At 44.6% G+C, this 20,216-nt stretch overlaps 1 protein-coding gene across 1 annotated transcript in view; it reads right to left on the bottom strand.

Annotated features, from left to right (window-relative positions):
* The window catches only part of LOC144768892 (uncharacterized), a 195,605-nt gene that overhangs the window by 27,035 nt on the left and 148,354 nt on the right, over positions 1–20,216 (bottom strand). The window contains exons 3-4 of the mRNA XM_078652906.1: positions 20,032–20,160; positions 19,864–19,952 (exon numbers count right to left, since the gene is read on the bottom strand). Coding sequence (XP_078509032.1) covers positions 19,864–19,952; positions 20,032–20,160 — 218 coding nt within the window. The remainder of the gene's footprint in view (positions 1–19,863; positions 19,953–20,031; positions 20,161–20,216) is intronic.

Raw genomic sequence — 20,216 nt, 5'->3', positions numbered from 1 at the left:
GCCGGGCCGACGAGGCTGAAATGCCAGAAACCAGTCCCCGGAAGCTTGACTCCTTTCTGGTGAAGAATTGGCTTGGTAGTTTGGTCTGCCCTGTTCCCATGATGCACTGGGCCAGGGACAGACTAATTTACATATAGCCAGGTTCTGAGCTGGGATGGGGCAGTGAGCTAAATAACGGTGATGGATCAAGCCCTGCTCTTTGGACTGGGTAAGAGTGGTCTGCTTAATTCAGACACTCTGTTCATCACCACCCCCTTTTCTGAATCGTAGATGAACAGAGAGCAGCCATACTCCACCTCTGGTCACCAGGTGACTAGATGAAGAGAGAGCAGCCATACCATACCTCTGGTCACCAGGTGACTAGATGAAGAGAGAACAGCCATACCCCACCTTTGGTCACCAGGTGACTAGATGAAGATTGAGCAGCCGTACCCCACCTCTGGTCACTATGTGACTAGATGAAGAGAGAGCAGCCATACCACACCTTTGGTCACCAAGTGACTAGTTGAAGAGAGAGCAGCCATACCCCACCTCCGGTCACCAGGTGACTAGATGAAGAGAGAGCAGCCATACCCCACCTCTGGTCACCTAGCTGGCACGAGAGGTGAGCACAGAGTAGGAACTCATCCTGATCTTATTTAAAGACCCCCAAACATCTCATTTCGGTTCCATCACTGAGTCCAGGCTCACCCTGCATGTGTGAGATGATTCCTGCACAACGAGGGGTACTGTTGACTCAAAATCAACCATGTTGCATTTTTAGCAGCAGGTGAAGTTAATGTGTTAACAGATTAAATACACAATTACCGAAGACCACAATTCCAAATTCATAAAGGAAACAGCGTTCTAGTAAATCTGAATGCTAAAACTGAATTAACACTAGAAGGTGAGTAAATATACTGGAAACGTGTAAAAGATGTCTAGCATCCTATTCTTTGCGGATCGTATCACACTACTAGAATATCTTCCAATTTTATTCCCCAGACAGGTCCATATTCCTTCATTACACGCATGTCCTCGCTCATATGGCGCTTACTTCCTCGTTCGTGTATGAGTGAACACTCTCCTGTCTTGGTCTAATCACAAGTCAAGTCAAGTCAGAAATTTGTATAGCGCGCTACTCACCCAGAGGGTCTCAAGGCGCTTAGGGAAGAGGGGTTTGCTACTGATCGAACAGCCAGGTCTTGAGTTGCTTTCTGAAGGAGAGGTGGTTCTGTGTGAGATGGAGATGGGTGGGGAGGGAGTTCCAGGTCTTGGCCGCCAAGTAGGAGAAGGATCTTCCTCCCATGGTGGCTCTCCGGATGCGTGGAATCGTGGCGAGTGCTTGGTTTGACGATCGTAGTTGGCTGGTGGGGGTGTAAAAGGTCAGGCGAGAGTTGAGGTATCTGGGTCCAAGGTCGTGGAGGGCTTTGTGTGCGTGGGTGAGGAGGCGGAACGTGATTCTCTTGTTGACGGGGAGCGAGTGCAGGTCTCTCAGGTGAACGGATATGTGGTTGTGGCGAGGTATGTCTAGGATGAGTCTAGCGGAGGCGTTCTGAATGCGTTGAAGTCTTTACTGTAATTTGGCTGTGGTTCCGGCATAGAGGGTGTTTCCATAGTCCAGTCGGCTGGTGACATGTGCTTGGGTGACCGTCTCCCTTGTTTCGGTGGGGATCCATCGGAAGATCTTTCAGAGCATGCGTAGGATGTTAAAACATGATGATGAGACGGCGTTGACTTGTCTGGTCATCGAGAGGGAGGAGTCTAGGAGGAATCCCAAGTTGCGAGCATGGTCCGTTGGTTTGGGAGCGTTGCCTAGAGCCGGGGGCCACCATGAGTCGTCCCAGGCAGAGGGAGATGATCCTAGGATGAGGACTTCCGTTTTGTCTGAGTTCAGTTTTAGACGGCTGTTCTTCATCCACTCGGCTACGTCTTTCATTCCTTCGTGTAGGTTGGTTCTGGCGGTGGCTGGGTCGTTGATGAGGGAGAGGATCAGCTGGGTGTCGTCTGCATAGGAGATGATGTTGAGGTTGTGTTGGCGAGCGATGGATGCAAGGGGACTCATGTAGACGTTGAATAGGGTGGGGCTGAGAGATGATCCTTGTGGTACGCCGCATATGACTTTGGTGGCTTCGGATCTGAAAGGGGGGAAGCGGACTCTCTGTGTTCTACCGGCGAGAAATGAGATGTTCCAATCCAAAGCCTTATCTTCTATCCCGGCGTTCCTGAGGCGTTGTACAAGGGTGTGGTGGCAGACCGTGTCGAATGCTGCGGAGAGGTCCAGGAGAATGAGAGCCACTGTTTTTCCGTTGTCGAGCAGTGCTCGGATGTCATCTGTGGCTGCAAAGAGGGCGGTCTCGGTGCTGTGGTTGGCTCGGAAACCAGATTGTGAGGGGTCGAGGGAATTGTTAGACTCGAGGAAGGCGGCGAGCTGACTGTTGACGGTCTTTTCTATGACTTTGGCGGGGAATGGGAGGAGCGAGATGGGGCGGTAGTTCTTAAGTTCGGTGGGGTCTGCTGTAGGTTTCTTCAGGAGGGCGCTGAGTTCGGCATGTTTCTAATTTTCCGGGAAGGTAGCGGTTTTGAAGGAGCAGTTGATGATGTCCCGGAGTTGGGGTGCGATGATGGAGTCTGCCTTGTTGAAGATGTGATGGGGGCATGGGTCGGTTGGCGATCCGGAGTGGATGGAGTTCATTATGCGGATGGTGTCTTCGGTGTTGATCGGGGTCCAGGCGCGAAGGGTGGCTGTGGGGGGCTTAGGTTCTGTGGTTGGGGCAGCGGACAGGTCTCCGAAGCTGTTATGTATGTCAGCGATCTTGCTGTGGAAGAATGAGGCAAGAGAGTCGCAAAGGTCTTGAGAGGGGGTGATGTCGTTGTTGCCGGGGCTGGGATTGGTGAGCTCTTTGACAATGTGGAAGAGTTCCTTGCTGTTATGGGCGTTGTTGTCTAGTCGCTCCTTGAATGCTGATTTCATGGTGGTGCGGATCAGCTGGTGGTGTTTGCGGGTGGCGTGCTTGGGTGTACAACCTTTACAATGCAACTTTTACCACGCAGTGCCTTTACGATGCAACTTTTACAACACAAACCATTACAACACATTGCGCTGGGGGGCGCTCTAGGATAGGGAATATATTTAATTTACTATCCAACACCTTCCCTACTATCCACGGGGACTGGAGTTGGAATAGTAAATTAAATAAATCACTATCCAGCGCCTAAAAGCACTATGCGTTGTAATGGTATTCGTTGTAAATACCGCGTTGTAAAGGCATGCGATGTAAAAGTATGCGTTGTAACGTCATACATCCGCGTGCTTGAGGGCGGTCATGTTGTATGTGGTTGGGTTTCTTCGCCAGGCTTTCTCGAGGGTGCGGCAGTTCTTTTTGTAGATCTTGAGGTCGGCGTTGAACAAAGAGGCTTTTTTGCTTCCTTGCCTCTTGGGAGGTTTTTTCAGGGGTGCTAGTTCATCATCGCAGTGGGTGATCCATTGTGCGAGATTGATGGCTGCTTGATTTGGGTCCGTTGGTCCGGCGGGGGGGTTTTGGTTCAGAGATGTGGTGTGTTGGTCGGTGGTGATTTTGTTCCAGCTTCTGCAGGGAACTTGTTGCGGGTGGTGGTGGGTCGTGGTCTTTCTGAAGGTGAAGTGGACGCAGCTGTGGTCTGTCCAGTGGAGTCCCGTGGCGTGATTGAAGGAGATGTGCTTGCTGGAGGAGAAAATTGGGTCAAGAGTATGTCCGGCGTATTTATTTATTTATTTATTTTTATTTTTGATATTTATAAAGCGCAGCATATACCCTCGGGCGTCTTGGCGCTAATAAAACCAGTTACTTGTGGTGAGAAACGTGGGGACGGAAGAATCATTGATCGAACAGCCAAGTTTTTAGGAGCTTACGGAAGTGAAGGAGGGAGGGGCTCTGCCTGATGTTTAGGGGTAAAGTATTCCAGAGCTTCGGGGCTGCCACCAAGAAGCGTCGATCACCCCAAGATACCGTCCTTGTACGAGGAATGACCAGTTGGCCGAGGGTAGCTGAACGTAACATTCTGCGAGGTTTGTACGGTTGCAGCTGCTCTTTCAGAAAGAGAGGTCCTTGGTTATTGAGCGCTTTGAACACGATACAAAGGGACTTGAAATGGATTCTGTTTCGAATGTTTCTGTTTCGAATGGCGTAGTGGGTGGGGGTGGTCACCAGTTGTTTGAGTCCGAGATTGGCGAGGTTGTCCAGCAGGGTGGTGGTGTTGTTGTCATTGTTATTCTCTAGGTGGAAGTTGAGGTCCCCTAGGAGGATATAGTCATCGGAGGGGAGGGCGTGTGGGATGACAAAGTCAGCGATGTCTTCGCTGAATTGTGTGCGGGGTACTGGGGGTCTGTAAATGAGGGTGCCTCTGAGTGTGGTCTTGGGGTCGCTGTGTATCTGGAAGTGGAGGTGTTCAGTGGTTATGAGGGTGTCGTCGGAGCTGGTCGTGATGCGTATGGTGTTCTTGTGAATGATGGCGAAGCCTCCTCCTGTTTTGTTGATGCGGTCTTTTCGGATGATCTTGTATCCGTCCGGGATGGCTATGGCGATGTCGGGTGCTGATGAGTCGTTCATCCAGGTTTCCGTGAGAAAGGCGACGTCCGGAGTTGTGGTGTCTAGTAGGTTCCATAGTTCAGTGGCGTGTCTGTGGACGGAGCGGGTGTTGAGCAGGATGCCCTTCAGGTGGTTGTTGTTGGTGCATGGCTTGGCTTGTGTGGATGTAGTGAAGGTCCTAATGCTGCAGAACTTGCAGGATTGGCAGGTGAAAGGATCGTGGGTGCGTCCTGGGGCGGCTCGGTGGTAGTCCTGGAGGTGGTCGGTGTTGAGTGCAGTGAGGGTTGCGGCGTCGTATGTTAGGCGGTAGGGTTGGCCTTTGCGGGGTCCAGGGGGTCTGGCGCTGGGCGAGGTCCAGGCGCGGACGGGCGTAGACCGGCTTAGCTTTGGCACGCCTTCAGCGCGCATAGGGCATGTCCGCTGCACGTGGACGCTGCGCGTATGTGTCTCTGTCATAAGTGGAGAGTGGAGGGGGGCGGAGCGAGGGAGGAGCAGCTGGGAGGCGGGAGCGGGGTGGCGAGTGTGAAGGGTATCGGACTGGATGCTGGAGGGAACGGGGGTGGGGCCGCGGGGGAGCAGCGGCAGACGGGCTGAGAGGCACAACAAAATGGCAGCAACAACAACAACAAGGCAGGCGGGATCGGGGCACAATCAGGAGGTCCCTTGGCACAAATACAGTTCAGAGGGCAAATTAAATCTAATCAACAGTTATGAGGGCAAATACAAATTCAATACCCAGTAGGGTACGATACCAGGCACACCAGTGACGCTTCCGGGCAAACCAAGTACAGTTCAGAGGGCAAATTAAATATAATCAACAGTTAAGGGGGCAGCTATAAATTCATTATCCAGGATGGTACGATACCAAGCACACCAGCGACGTTTCCGGGCAAACCAAGTACAGTTCAGAGCAGCACACCAGTGACGCTTCCGGGCAAACCAAGGAGCGGGAGGAGCGACCGATTCTGACCAGGTCAGATCGGTCACAGCTCTTCTCCTCGCGGAGTTTACCTAAAGAGACTAGTGGGAGGGAGGAGCAGCTGGGAGGCGGAAGCGGGGTGGCGAGTGGGAAGAGTATCGGACTGGATGCTGGAGGGAACGGGGGTGGGGCCGCGGGGGAGCAGCGGCAGACGGGCTGAGAGGCACAACAAAATGGCAGCAACAACAACAACAAGGCAGACGGGATCGCGGCACAATCAGGAGGTCACTTGGCAGAAATACAGTTCAGAGGGCAAATTAAATCTAATCAACAGTTATGAGGGCAAATACAAATTCAATACCCAGTAGGGTACGATACCAGGCACACCAGTGACGCTTCCGGGCAAACCAAGTACAGTTCAGAGGGCAAATTAAATATAATCAACAGTTAAGGGGGCAGCTATAAATTCATTATCCAGGATGGTACGATACCAAGCACACCAGCGACGTTTCCGGGCAAACCAAGTACAGTTCAGAGCAGCACACCAGTGACGCTTCCGGGCAAACCAAGGAGCGGGAGGAGCGACCGATTCTGACCAGGTCAGATCGGTCACAGCTCTTCTCCTCGCGGAGTTTACCTAAAGAGACTAGTGGGAGGGAGGAGCAGCTGGGAGGCGGAAGCGGGGTGGCGAGTGGGAAGAGTATCGGACTGGATGCTGGAGGGAACGGGGGTGGGGCCGCGGGGGAGCAGCGGCAGACGGGCTGAGAGGCACAACAAAATGGCAGCAACAACAACAACAAGGCAGACGGGATCGCGGCACAATCAGGAGGTCACTTGGCAGAAATACAGTTCAGAGGGCAAATTAAATCTAATCAACAGTTATGAGGGCAAATACAAATTCAATATCCAGTAGGGTACGATATCAGGCACACCAGTGACGCTTCCGGGCAAACCAAGTACAGTTCAGAGGGCAAATTAAATATAATCAACAGTTAAGGGGGCAGATATAAATTCAATATCCAGGATGGTACGATACCAAGCACACCAGCGACGTTTCTGGGCAAACCAAGTACAGTTCAGAGCAGCACACCAGTGACGCTTCCGGGCAAACCAAGGAGGGGGAGGAGCGACCGATTCTGACCAGGTCGGGTCGGTCACAGCTCTTCTCCTCGCGGAGTTTACCTAAAGAGACTAGTGGGAGGGAGGAGCAGCTGGGAGGCAGGAGCGGGGTGGCGAGTGGGAAGAGTATCGGACTGGATGCTGGAGGGAACGGGGGTGGGGCCGCGGGGGAGCAGCGGCAGACGGGCTGAGAGGCACAACAAAATGGCAGCAACAACAACAACAAGGCAGACGGGATCGGGGCACAATCAGGAGGTCACTTGGCAGAAATACAGTTCAGAAGGCAAATTAAATCTAATCAACAGTTATGAGGGCAAATACAAATTCAATATCCAGTAGGGTACGATACCAGGCACACCAGTGACGCTTCCGGGCAAACCAAGTACAGTTCAGAGGGCAAATTAAATATAATCAACAGTTAAGGGGGCAGATATAAATTCAATATCCAGGATGGTACGATTCCAAGCACACCAGTGGCGTTTCCGGGCAAACCAAGTACAGTTCAGAGCAGCACACCAGTGACGCTTCCGGGCAAACCAAGGAGCGGGAGGAGCGACCGATTCTGACCAGGTCGAGATGTACTCCTCATCCTACCTTACTCTACAGCTGCCAAGGTGCGTTAGGTCTGCCATGTAGTGCAGCTAATGATGTTCTACAACACAAATACCAAACACCACAAAACCGCCAATGCAGAATGAACTAGACATACACACATCAGCTAACTCTGGACACCGAAAAGCATCTTCCACTGAACAATATTCATTATTGGACATCTTTCCTACAATGATTATAATTCCCTTTCTGAATCTGAACATGATTGACAGACCCCAACAAAGTCTTATTCTTTCAAGATGCTTCAACTCAACAGCAACGCCCCCAAGACCAGGTCAACATGCATATTAGAACCATTCAAATAAAATGCATTGAAACATGTCACATGGTAAAATGTGCAACATTGTATCACAGAAATGTACCTTCCTGTTAAAGTGCTCTTGCAGACAAGCACTGGACCTCTGGCCACCCAACTCAATGAACTCAACAAACTCAACAAAATGGTAGAGCCATCGGAACACCTGTCTATAGAGAAAGCACTCTACAAATCTGTTAGGCTGGCTCTTTTTGCCTCGGCCTGTGTCAATACCACATTTGGTGTCCCTCAAGGTTCATCTCTTTCCCCCACCTGTTTAACATTTACATCAGCCCCTTGAGTCATGCTCTGCAATCCAAGGGAGTGAAGGTGTACAATTACGCTGACGACATGCAGCTGATCTTTCCGATGGATGAGACGGAGGAGTCTAAGGATTTCTTCCAACGTACAATGCTCTTCATTAAAGACTGGATAAGTCATAACTATCTCAAATGAAACTCTGATAAAACTGAGATCATTTTTTTCTAATATTAGACTCGATCAGTGGACGCCGGAACACTGGCCAGCTGACCTTGCCAATCTGCTTGCACCTTCAATTTGTTCCCTGTTCAATCTATCTATTAATACCTGACTATTCCCTCGGACTGTAAGGTAGCTCAGGCAGAGGATTAACAAATGCCCCCGCAGCCACCGCAGACGCCAGGGCCCGGCTTACTCATACTGGAGGGAGGTCCTCAGCCCCTGCTGATGTGAGTGTGAGGGCCCATTCAGCATATCTTGCATGGGAGCCCCCTCACGTTTTATAATGCCACTGAGCTCAGGTCCGACCCAGAAAAAAAAGCCAATTTGTCATTTACCAATCTTGCCACTTACCGACCCATCTTAGTGCTCCCTTTGAATGGGAAGATATTAGAGAAGCATGTGGAGAAGTGTGGCTCAATGGTTAGAGCGGCAGACCCTGATGCAGAGGTCTGGCCCGGGACCAGAGTTCGATTCCCGCCTCGGCAGGTCTTAGGATTAATATCCTCGGACCTAATAATTCTCACCTCGGTGCCTATTCTAATCATGGGTCCCACTCTGAAACTCTGGGCAATAGCTTGCTTAATCTCCACAACGGCCTCAACAGTGCTGGGATGCCTGGCTTCACCTTGGGGGTGCCCAGAAGTGGACATTTTACAGGGAAAAACCAGGAAGGGTTCCACAGCGGTATGCGTTACAGCGCCAGGACACCCCAGTTGGGGTATAAGTGCGCTTTACAAGTACAAATTTCATTTAATTTCATGTGTATAAACTGCGTATAAAATAAAAGGAGGTAAATAGTATCCTAGACTTATCACAGTCCGGCTTCAGAGCATCACATAGCACAGAGACAGCTCTGGTAGTAGTCACTGACCATATCGAATGCTCTCTCGATGCTAATATACCATCTATTCTGGTGCTGTGGACTTGTCTCCAGCGTTTGAAATGGCATGTCATCCCAAGTAACTTGGTAGGCTTCATAAGATAGGTATCCATGGAGGAGCATTACAGTGGCTTTCAGATTTCCTTTCCGACAGGACACAAACGGGTATTCTAGGCTCCTATAAATCTTGTCCTATGACATTGGTTGGAGGATTCCCCAGGGCTCAAGTTTTTGCCTTACACTTTTTAACATCTATGTTGCCCTCCTTGCCAAAATTGTCAGAGCCTTTGGCTTTGAGTTTATATCATATGTAGATGATACACAGCTTCTAATCTCCCTAGATAAAAATCTGGCCAAAACTAAATAATCTTTCTCTGCCGGGACGAAGGTTATTGCCACCTAGAGGACCAAAAACTGTCTCCAGCTGAATGCTGCAAAAACAGAGATTATGCCGTTTGGGAGGCCCAACAGCTCAGGAATTCTGATTGGTGGTCTACAGAACTTGGTATGTCCCCTTCATCTAAAATTGTAGGTATAAACTTGGAAGTCTGGATAGATCAATCTCTCACCATGAAAGATCAGCTGCCGCATGATGAGTTTGCTGAAAAGGGACTTTCCTTTATTACCACTCAGAGCATGGGAAACTTTAGTCCAGGAGTTGGTAATCAGCTGTCTGGATTATGGTAATGCACCCTTGCCTCAGTAAATGAGTTGTGCTATCTAAACTTCAGGTGGTGCAGACACTGCCGCCCATCTCATCGGCAATCCTCTCTCTAGAGCAGTTGCCCCCCCACACGCTTTACATTGGTTACCTGTGAAAAACAGAATTATTTTTAAGTTTTGCTGCTTAACTCACAAAGCTCTATTTGGTAAAGGGCCTACCTGTCTATCTTCAAAGCATACTCGCTACTCTCCCTCAAGACTTAAGATTTTGCAACAAAGCTTTGCTCACGGTTCCTAAGGTCAGAAAGTCCTGGTCAGAAGCAGGTCATTTTTTTCCCTAGCACCTTGTAAATGGAATAAGCTGCCTCTTCAAATGAGAAGTTACAAGGATCATCTCCAATTCAGCAAATTACTTAAGACCAACCTATTCTAACTGTGTTAGTTTCTGCTTGGTTTCTAGAATTCCTGCCGAGATACCCCTCCCGGGGTGATTTGTGCAAATAATAAATTATAATATGGTAACACTGTGAAAAAGTGCTCTCTTTCTTGCATGGAATGCCCCCACTTTTTGCTGAATTGCTGATGTTCTTTGACTGAGTTGAGGTTCCTTAATTTTGACTCCATCTTACATTTGTCATCATTTTATGTTGCCTTTACACAGGCTGCATGATTCACGAAGTGTTTCTGCCCTTTGGACTGCAACATGTTGAAAACCCCCTTTGTCCTTGTTTTGAAACCCATCTCAGACACCAGCTGGCCTGACTAATTCTTGTCTGAACTACCTAATCCCTGTATCAACTATCTGTTAGCCTTTAGTATTCTTCTCTTGTCGTATCTTATCATTTGGCCTTCGCTATTCTCTCCCTGTGTTTTCCTATTATACAACCTTTCTTTTGAAGCATACAGACATGGCCTGCCATTACTGATTGACCTATAGGTGGTGTAATTGATTGACTTATCGGGTTGGGCAAGAGCACGACTCAAGGGGGATGTTCTGGTTACATGATGCCTTGTTTTGAATGTTTTCTTATTCGCTAATATTTGGCAGATCTTGTATGACCATATTAGGTATTTTGCATGCTTGCAAAAGCTAGGACTGCCCCTTTCTTTTATGCTGAGTTTGTAACCCTAAGCATATAAAAGGTCTCCGTGTTTTGTACTCTTTAGACTGCCTCATTCAGTTGATAAGGCTCCTGTGTGACGTCTCACTTAATTAAGTTTAATAAAGATGTCTTTTCATATTTCAGCTTCTGTGCCAACTTCTTTGTTATCATGTATTAGTGAGACCCCTGAGTATGAAGATTTCAGTTTCTTCAAATGGCGCGGCCAACGTGGGCTTCATCAGAGAAGTGACTTTCTGAAGGAGTGATCTTGTCAGGAGACTGAAATCTACTGAGGAGGACAGGACGGGACTCTACTACTCTGTGCACAAGGATTCTGGAGATTCTTTGTCTTTGCAGCCCAGTATATTTCTGATCTTCTTGATTTTGATCCTCCACATGATGTCACTCCTGACTGAGAACCTTTTTGGCGTGAGTATTCTAAAAAAGAGACCGTTAGGTCATTTAGAACTTGGCAGTTAGAATTTGGATAACCTTTTGCTTGGTAAGAGTAAGGTAGTTTAGTAATGCTTACTGTAGCTTTGGAATTTTGGAATTTGTGTTGGCCAACTTTGGATATGTATTTGATATGCAAATTGCAATTTGTGTAGACAGGTAATGAGGAGATTTTTCTCTATCTGGTTTTGTTGAACGGTGCACGTATGAAAATTACATTAAGCACTACTTTGATTATAATACTTGCATATTCGACAGTATTTTTGGCATGCCTGTTTTCAAGCTCACATTGAATAATGTGTTGTTTTTATGTGAAGTAAATTAGCCGGCTCCCCTAAAGGGAATACTTAAATAGGTTTGAGTATACAAACATATTTCTTCCTTGGTGATTCTGTATCCCCAGGGAATTAAAATATGACAAAATACACACAAGGATCCTTTGTTCTGTGCAATTTTTTTGATATGTAGAACGATTTTTGGTGTTCTGCTAGCCAAAGCTAGTGAATTGAGTGTATTTTCGCTTCTTGGACATACATCAGTCTGTTGGGCTGTTTTTGAAGACTTTTGGAACACTATTGAGAAGCGCTTCTTGTAAATATGACTTACAACTAGTATTTGCAAATGGTTTGGTTTAAGTACAGTCTGTGGGCTGTCCTTTGTTTCTGTCCTGAGTATTGATTTGTGGGTTAAATGTGTGTTTAAATGTCTATGTGGTTTTCCCATTAGTGCAACTACTGTAAATGAATAGCGATGGCGCTATTCACGAAATAAATGGCTAAAGCGCGCCGTATTGTGTGTCCTGAGTGTTTAACCCCTTTCTGTTTATGTCTGAAATGAGCTCAATGTGTGGTTGTGGTTTTTCTTGATGTTTTCAGTCTATTAAGCAAAATGTCCAAATGCTTAAAAAAATAAAATTAAAATTCACATTCACTAGGAATGAAAAAGGCCTCAAAAATGAATGGTGTGTTTTGTAGAAAAACAACCTTATAGCATTTTTACTTACATACATTGTATTAGATATTAACAGGAAAATACTTCAGCTGAAGTAAATTTTTGCTGAACTCAGACGCATATTATACAACATTCATTGATGTGTCTTAGTCTGAAAAAACTGCCACCGTGCTCATGTTAAAACTGAGAGGAGAGCTTTTATTGCCACTGAGCAAATAGCTGTTGTCTTTGTAGGTCACAGAATAGACAGGAATATTTACTCAAGCCAGGACTTCGCCCTCAGTTACACGGGTGAATCTTTGCATTTCAGAATGTTCTTTTCAAAAGGTTCTATAACTAAGGTTCATTATTTTGTATTACAGGAAGACATTTCAATTAAGGGTTTTCCTCTCTTTAAACATTTTTGTACGCATATTCTTGGTTCTGTTGCTAAATAAAAATTGTCCTTTTTAGAAAGAAAAAATGTGGCACCAAATTTTGTCATGTTTCAAGTTAGGCTTCTGTGCTTAGACTTATAAATTAATGCGTCTAAAATGATAGGCAAGGGATGCAGCTTGCTTTTTTATGTGAAATTATCAAAAATGATTGGGTTTATTAAAAATAATTATTAATTATGAAAAATAATTATTAAAAATAAGTGCTCATACTGTGACCTCCTGGCATTATAATTTAATTTAAGTTGTGTTGCACTGCATAATGAGGACATTAGCATATGAAATTTCACTTAGCGCAGGCGTACAAAACTCATTTTTCTAAGGATTTACATGAGATATGTCTAATGTCCAATCTCTGTAATCTGTAAAGAACATTCTGAGGATGATTAATATGTAACATAATTATAGGATATTTATTTTTAAGTGCCCCAAATATCAAAGTCGAATTTGGGTATTCTTGCCATTTAAAATAGCTAAAAAAGTGCCTTAGGCTTCAGTAAATGCATACATTTAGGTATAATACAAATTTGCAGGTTGTTCCCATTTGGGTTTGCTTTTAAATGGCTCAGTGAGCCAATGGGCCTGGTGCAGAGGTTTGAGTTTAATATCAGGGTTGAAGGTTTTAACTCTAAGCTGCACCTACTGAAACGTTCATCCATTTAAGGTTGATGAGCGGAGTACTGTTGCATAGGGTAGTAACACACATTTGTTCTAAAGCTGGTATGTTATGTTATTATGTTCTGCGAATTATTCATAGTAACTGTTTTAATAATCTAAGTATAGAAATAAATTATAGCCCCTACCAGAGTAATATATATAACATGTGTTTTTAAATAGAGTGAATTATTGCAGGTTAGGAGGAATTAGGAAGGCCTTTTGTCTTTGACAAACTTCTTAGTGAGCAGAAGCTGGGGGCTAGGAGAGCTGCAGAGGCTGGCTCAGGTCGCGCTGAGGTGTTATCTTTAGTTTCCCTGTAAACAATGGAAGCAGGCTGTCATGTCGACATATGTGACCTCGTAAATTAGGGCCTTGTCTCTAAAAGGGGGGTTTCTGGTTTCTCTATAAGAAGATCAATACATTAAAGAACTTAATTCCAAAGGAACAATATGAAAAAGGGTGTCTTTGAAAGTCCCAACATCATGCTAAATGCTCTGCAAAAATAATACATTTGTATCTCTGCTCTGAAAAAAAAGATAATGTCCGCTAGTTGCTTTTATTTGACAAAAAAATTAGGTATTGCATTAAGTCTTAGACAGAAAATAAGACGTAGCTCTCTCTTAAAATTTTCAAGGCTACATGCCTAAGTGAGAACGATTTGCCAATTATGACTTATTTTTCACAGTGGAAATTGTAGCGTGAGGCTAACATGGAGTGTCAGTGAAACAATTTTACTTTTAGAAAAGTTAAAATGGCTTAATGTTGCAAGCTGACTGACAAGATGGTAACAGTTAAGTAATGGATATTTATTTTTGTGTCTGTTAATGTGTATCATGTTTTGTCTTCTGATTACAAGTTATAAAGGATATTTGTTTGTTATGAGAAATGTCTCTCTTTTGTGTGTTGTGTATTTTTTTTTTGCTTCTGCCCACAGATCATTCATGGATTGTTCTGGGTGATTTTAAGGCTGACAAGACACGTGAGTTTGGTTGGTTGAAAAGAGATGTGTTTTTGCGTAACTCCTTTGGAAAGGAATGTTCATGTGGTTTGCATGTTTGTGTATTTGGTCCTATCATGAATTGTTCTTGCTGGTCCTGTATGTCAGAAGTGACACAGTAGATTGTATTGCCAGCCGATCACCACTGACTAGTGACCAGCTGTCAAAAGGAGGGTAAGGAAAGTAAAAGAAAGTGTGAGGAAAGTAAAAGAAAGTGTGTAAAAGAAAGTGTAATTTTGATTTTAAACCTGACAAATTAAGCAGGCCTGAATATTGGGTTTTGGGCTGCAGGTTCACAGTGCATAAAGTACATGACATGAAGTGTGTGCGTCACCGCTCATTTATATATGCTATTGTTTTATCTATGCTTTTTGTGCTTGATATACAGCAAGTATATCTGATGGCTTGACATGTGCGTTTTTTTTTTTTGCATGTTTTTGTTTTATGTTGCTGCTTTTGATACTATTACAAGTTTACCTGTGTTGTGAAGGGATATACATGACGATGCATATCGCTGCACAACAGTTGGGTAGATTTGCTCTGACACTAAATTTCACAGATAGACAGACAACACTTCATCAGTGTATGTCAAATTTGGCTATAATGGTATTTGAACAAAAATAAAAGAGATATACAGGATCAAAGTGTGTCACCTGCTGTTAGTCATGTTACTGCCCCCTTCCCTTAAGGAACAGGCAGCCCTAGATTTATTTATCCTGATTGGACGTAAGGATAAATTATAGATCTGTGACTCTTGTACATGGTGACCTAATTTCTATATTACATTAGTCAGTTTTGTTCTGCTTCCTAAAATAAAGTATGGCTTTGTACCATAAAGGAAACAAGGTTTCATTTTTTTTTCCCTGACAAAGGAACTGGAACATTTAGCTGAGATTACCGTATATGGTGTAGCACCATCGGTAGAGCTAACATTTGTGAACTATTTTGATTTTTGTATATTATCCGTACTCTTGGTGTTGTGTCACATGCCTGACTATCACCCAAGTAATTTCTTGTTCTTCCTATAGATTTTTCTTTTGTCACTTCTCCCCTGACCGATGTCGCATCGTGTCTAGTTATTAGGGATTTTAGCTGTGTCCTAGTTCCATTTCCCTTTTCCATATTCCTTTCACCAGTCAGTCTTTTATTATTGTTGGCATATTGTTCAGGTTCATACTTCCAGACTGCAGTAATGTACCAGAGACCCCCATATTATGTATAATTCCCTTTTGTATAACCAGACTGGTTTTTAAGAATTTTCTTTAGGCCTACTTCGATGTTTTCCAGTCTGACTGTCATGGTAGTGATGGACTGGTTAACTGACTCAATACTATTATAAGACAAGTTTCCTACCTCAATCGGAGATACCTTATATTTATTTTTTGGAACATGACAAATTTTCAATGACTATTTTAATTTGGATTTTTACCTTTTTTTGTTCCTGCTTCTTTTTTGATGGATCAGATGTGTTCTAAATCATGGAAATACCAGGACTCTCTAGTTCTTGTCTTTTGTTTCCACATTTTGAGCCTGTGTATTGCATAGTGCACCTGATGCACAGTTATTAAAAGGGAGGTATCTACATGTCCCTGATAATCTGTATCATGTGATTTCTCTTTTGAGGTGTTCTAGATAAGGAATTTAGGAACACCTAGATGTAATCATTGAAAAAGAAAAAAAGAAATGTTTACCCCATTAGACAATGCCACCATGTGCGAGGACATCCATTCAGATAGAATTCCCATGTAACTGTCTACCCCTAGATGGCAGAGGATAATGAGGGATACCCAATTGAAGAGATTAGAAGTATTGCCTTTGAGAATGACAGTGTGTTCTAGACCAGAATTGTCTCATGGCGTATGGCCACTCCCTCGCAGATTGCAGGCCACCTGCTTGCAATCCTCTTGTTAAAAACAATAAACTGTTTTTGTACTAAATTGAAGGAAACTAACAACTGTGTCCCATTTCCTACGTCACTAGGTTCTGCGGGATTAAGTCATAATAACCTGCGGAACTTTGATGTAAAGCTAATTCCCATCAGTGACAGTCCCAGCACCCAGAAAGCAGCAAGGCTGGACAGCGATCGCCTGCGCGCCATCAATGGTATCTCCAAAGCATCGTACTTGCTCCATCAGATGACATTGGACAACACAGAACCAGTTTCAGTGCAAAAGAGCAAACGAGAAGGATCCCTGTTGCTTCGAGGCTTCAGGTTTTCACCTGTCATGTGCTGGTAACCTCTGACAGTGTGCAGTCCATTGAGCTCCTTGGCCTGAGTTTTGGTACACACCCCTTTTCTTTGCACCTGTGCAGTTTGTGAGTGGTCTATTGGTCACAAGCTGTACATATGTATTAATAGATGTATTATCATGCACTCACTGCAGTCTTTGCTCGGTTACATGTCTGTTCTCTTTCATACCTGTCTATAGTAATAACGTGTTACTCTTTGCAGTTTGTGAGTGGTCTCTTGGTTACATTCTGTGCATATGTATGTAAATATGTATTCTAATGCAGTCACTGCAGTCTGTGCTTGCTTACTTGTCTGCTGTCTGTACACTCCTGTCTATGGTAATAATATGTGCTACTCTTTGCAGTTTGTGAGTGGTCTCTTGGTTTCAGGGTGTACACATGTATTTATAGATTTATTACAACGCCCTCACTGCCGCCCAGTCGTCGAAGTGGGCGGGATCGACAGGGCACAGCGTGCCCCTACTTCTTTAATTTCATAGATTCTGTTCCCCTCATTTTTTTTAAACATGCGTCCCGGACGGCAGAAATCGCCAAGGCTGATAGTTAAGGCTCTGCTTTTGGGGACGAGCGGAACGGGCAGAAAAGGAAAAGGACTCTTTCTTTTCCTTGTGCCCAGAGAAGACAAGAACAGTGTCCATTTCTCCTGCCGCTGGCAGCTGCCCCCCCACTTTGTTCCCCCTCTTCCCTCTCTTTCTGTCTCTCTCCTCCTCATTTACTGAAAAACGTGACTTCAAGAAACGGTTCTCACCCTCTCTTTCCTCCTGTGAAATGGATCCAAAAAAGAAAAATACTTTCGCTGGAAAAGGTTTTTTTTTCTGAATTTTTTAATTTCTAAGTGCAGCCTCTGGATGGGGAGAAATAAAACATTCAAAATATGAAAAATAAATAACTAACTAAAGCAAGGGAGAGTGGTTGCAAGGTGGCCAGATTGATTTATTCACTCCTAAACACATTAGCGCCACTTTACAGTGTTTGCCAGTGAAGCGCTACTTTTGCTTTGTTTTTTCTTTGAACAACATTGTTTTCCCTGGGTGGGAAAGTGCACTATTCCTGGAGGGACTGAAATACCTGCTTGGTGGGTAGATTGGAAAACAAAATGTGTACAGCGCAGTGTGTTCACAAATGTGGTCTTTTTAAACCATACTGCTTACCTTTTGTAAGGATACAAGCAACAGGCATTGAAGCGGGTCCCTTCTGCGCCCTGTAGTCATGGCCTTAACTTTTCAGGCAAAAGCACTCGCTAATTTCTGCATAATGAGTGTAAAAGGAAAAAGGTAACCATGTTGTTCCTGCTTTCATTTTACATGCTTTACTGCATTCCCCATGAGTGTTTGCTTTTTCTAGGATGTTGTTAATTTTTTTTAGGCAGCATATTGCTCTTGTCTAGAGCCTAATTTGAATTGAGTCACAGCTAGGTGTTTATAGCGGGTCAGGGCAGTGCAAGTTTCCCTCAATGGGGTAGTATGGTGTTCATTGGGGGAGAGGATGTGGCACTATGGTCAGAGCCGCTGAATTTGGAACTGGGGCACCAGGTTCAGCCTTCATGGCCAGTCCACCAGACCACTCCCCCTGAGGGAGCACATTCCAGTGCTAGACGTTAGAAGGCCTGCAAGACTTTAGAAGCCCTGGTGTCTTAGCAACAGCAGGTGCCCCTAGTGGTGGCAACTGCGGGTTAACCTTGAAGGTTTGTCCACCACAATCCATGACGTTCACCTCCAGTCTTGCAGGCAGGCCTATGAAGCAGCACACCCTAGAGTGACAGTAGCTCTGTCAGTGAGGTCACAGGACCCTTGAGCAGGGTGGCTCTAGGCCGGTGGGACTGCACCGGGCGCTGACTTCAGATGGGGGCGTTGTGTTTGCAATTATAATATGGTTTTAAAAACACTTGCTGCCTCCTCCCTGGCCTCCAACAATTTTCAGCAACAATAAAAATGTCATGATAACTCCAGTGATTAATGTTCTTAGTAGAGAGAGATGGTGGTTTGCCTAGTGGAAGTTTTGTGTCATGGAAAGGAAGCGCAGAGGGTTAATGTGCCTGCTGCTAAGAAGCTGTACCGTGCAGATCAAAAAGAGCATATAATGTAAATAGGTCAGTGGGTTACTGCTTTTGTCAGAGAGACCCTATTGTTACTTGCAGTTAATAAGTTAAAAACCTAACATAGAACATTGAGCTGTAAACTGTCATGTAAGAGCTGCAGGCAAACTGCAAGGTATAAATTAGAGTCTTATGTTTTTTCCCCAGTCTTTGATTATCCTAATGTTGCAAAAAAGGATTCATTTGGGCAAACATCAATTCTGATTATTAAAAAGATACCCCAACCATGGTATGACATTTTAAATTCTGATTTCGTGTTTCTCCAGACCAATCACTATTAAACTATGCTGCCTACTAGTATGGTTGTCATGTGACTCCTACACCTTGTAGTCCTTTGTCTTATGTAGCATTTCATTCACAGTGATTTACACACGTATGATTGATTGTCTCTGTCTAGTATGTGTGATGTAAAGTGCTCTTACACCCTACACTGGTATTGGTGGTGCTGTGCATTTTCTGATACTTTATTATTTTGACATTTTTACACATGCTAACAGTCTCTGCAAAGATTTTTCGTTATTAGTATCAGTGGCACATACAACTGTAGCAGTGAAAAAGGTGAACAGTCAACTTTGCAAAGGGCCCTTCACTTCACAGCAGCACAAGTCACATTTTGTAGTAGCTTTTGATCAGTTTCAGCTATAATCAATTTATTAGTTAAAATCGGCAAATTATGCAGCAGATGATGTATTATGTGGCAAATCCGGCAGAGCCATAATTTTGTGGAAAAAACTTGCAAACTGGAATATTTTGCTATGTATGCTTGAAGTGCTCTTGTGGAAAAAGGGAGGAGAAGTGCTGATGACAGAGAAGCCATGGCTGAGAGACAAATGGCTGCGATTCCACTTTTAAGGATATTTGGGAGATTCTGTGTTTGGAAACGTATTCATCTTTGTGAATGTATTTTAATATCAATAACTCATATTAAACCTTAAATAAACAGGTGTATCCATTGGTTACATTAAATAACGTAATAAGCTGTAACCGGTTAGTGAAATGGGAAACAAATATTAAAAATTGGGATATTTTGCTGTTTCTGCTATACCTCTGACTGCGCCCACTGGCCCAATCCACAGGTTATTCCCGCCCTCTGATTCTCCGCCCACATTTCCCCTACTTTTTTTCTCCCATGCTTGGCTACATGTCTGTAACATGTACATACATCTTTATGGTAAGAATATGTGTTACTCTTTGAGCTTTGTGAGTGGTCTCCTGGTTTCAGAATGTACACATGTATTTATAGATTTATTATCATGCCTTCTCTTCAGTCTGTGCTCGGTTACATGCCTGTTATCTGTACATACCTGTCTATGGTAATAATGTGTATTTCTCTTTGCAGTTTGTGAGTGGTCTCTTGGTTACAGGCTGTACATATGTATTTATAGATTTATTATAATTCACTCACTGCAGGCTGTAGTTGGTTTGCGTTCTCCACGTTCACATAATTCACTGCAGTTTCATAGATGACTCTTCGGCTGCCACCAGGGGTCGCACCTGAAATTAGAACACAAGATACCACACCTGCTTTTTGACTGCTTTATGCTTTGAAATGGGACTTTGAATAGACTCTTACCATTTGCTTTCTTTGTGCATCTCTTATAGAGGAGAACCACACCAAGGACAGCACCGAGGAGCATCCCTGAAGGCACCCCCAAGGTGACCCACCAGCTAGAAGTGGAGGCATCTGAAGCAGGAGGAGCCCCTGAAGAAGAGAGACAACCTGTGAGTGTCAGGCTCCTCCGGCTCTTGCCAGATGCA

Source organism: Lissotriton helveticus, chromosome 7 (genome assembly GCF_964261635.1).
Source record: "Lissotriton helveticus chromosome 7, aLisHel1.1, whole genome shotgun sequence".
NCBI lineage: Eukaryota > Metazoa > Chordata > Amphibia > Caudata > Salamandridae > Lissotriton > Lissotriton helveticus.
This window is presented reverse-complemented; position numbering and strand designations above follow the sequence as displayed.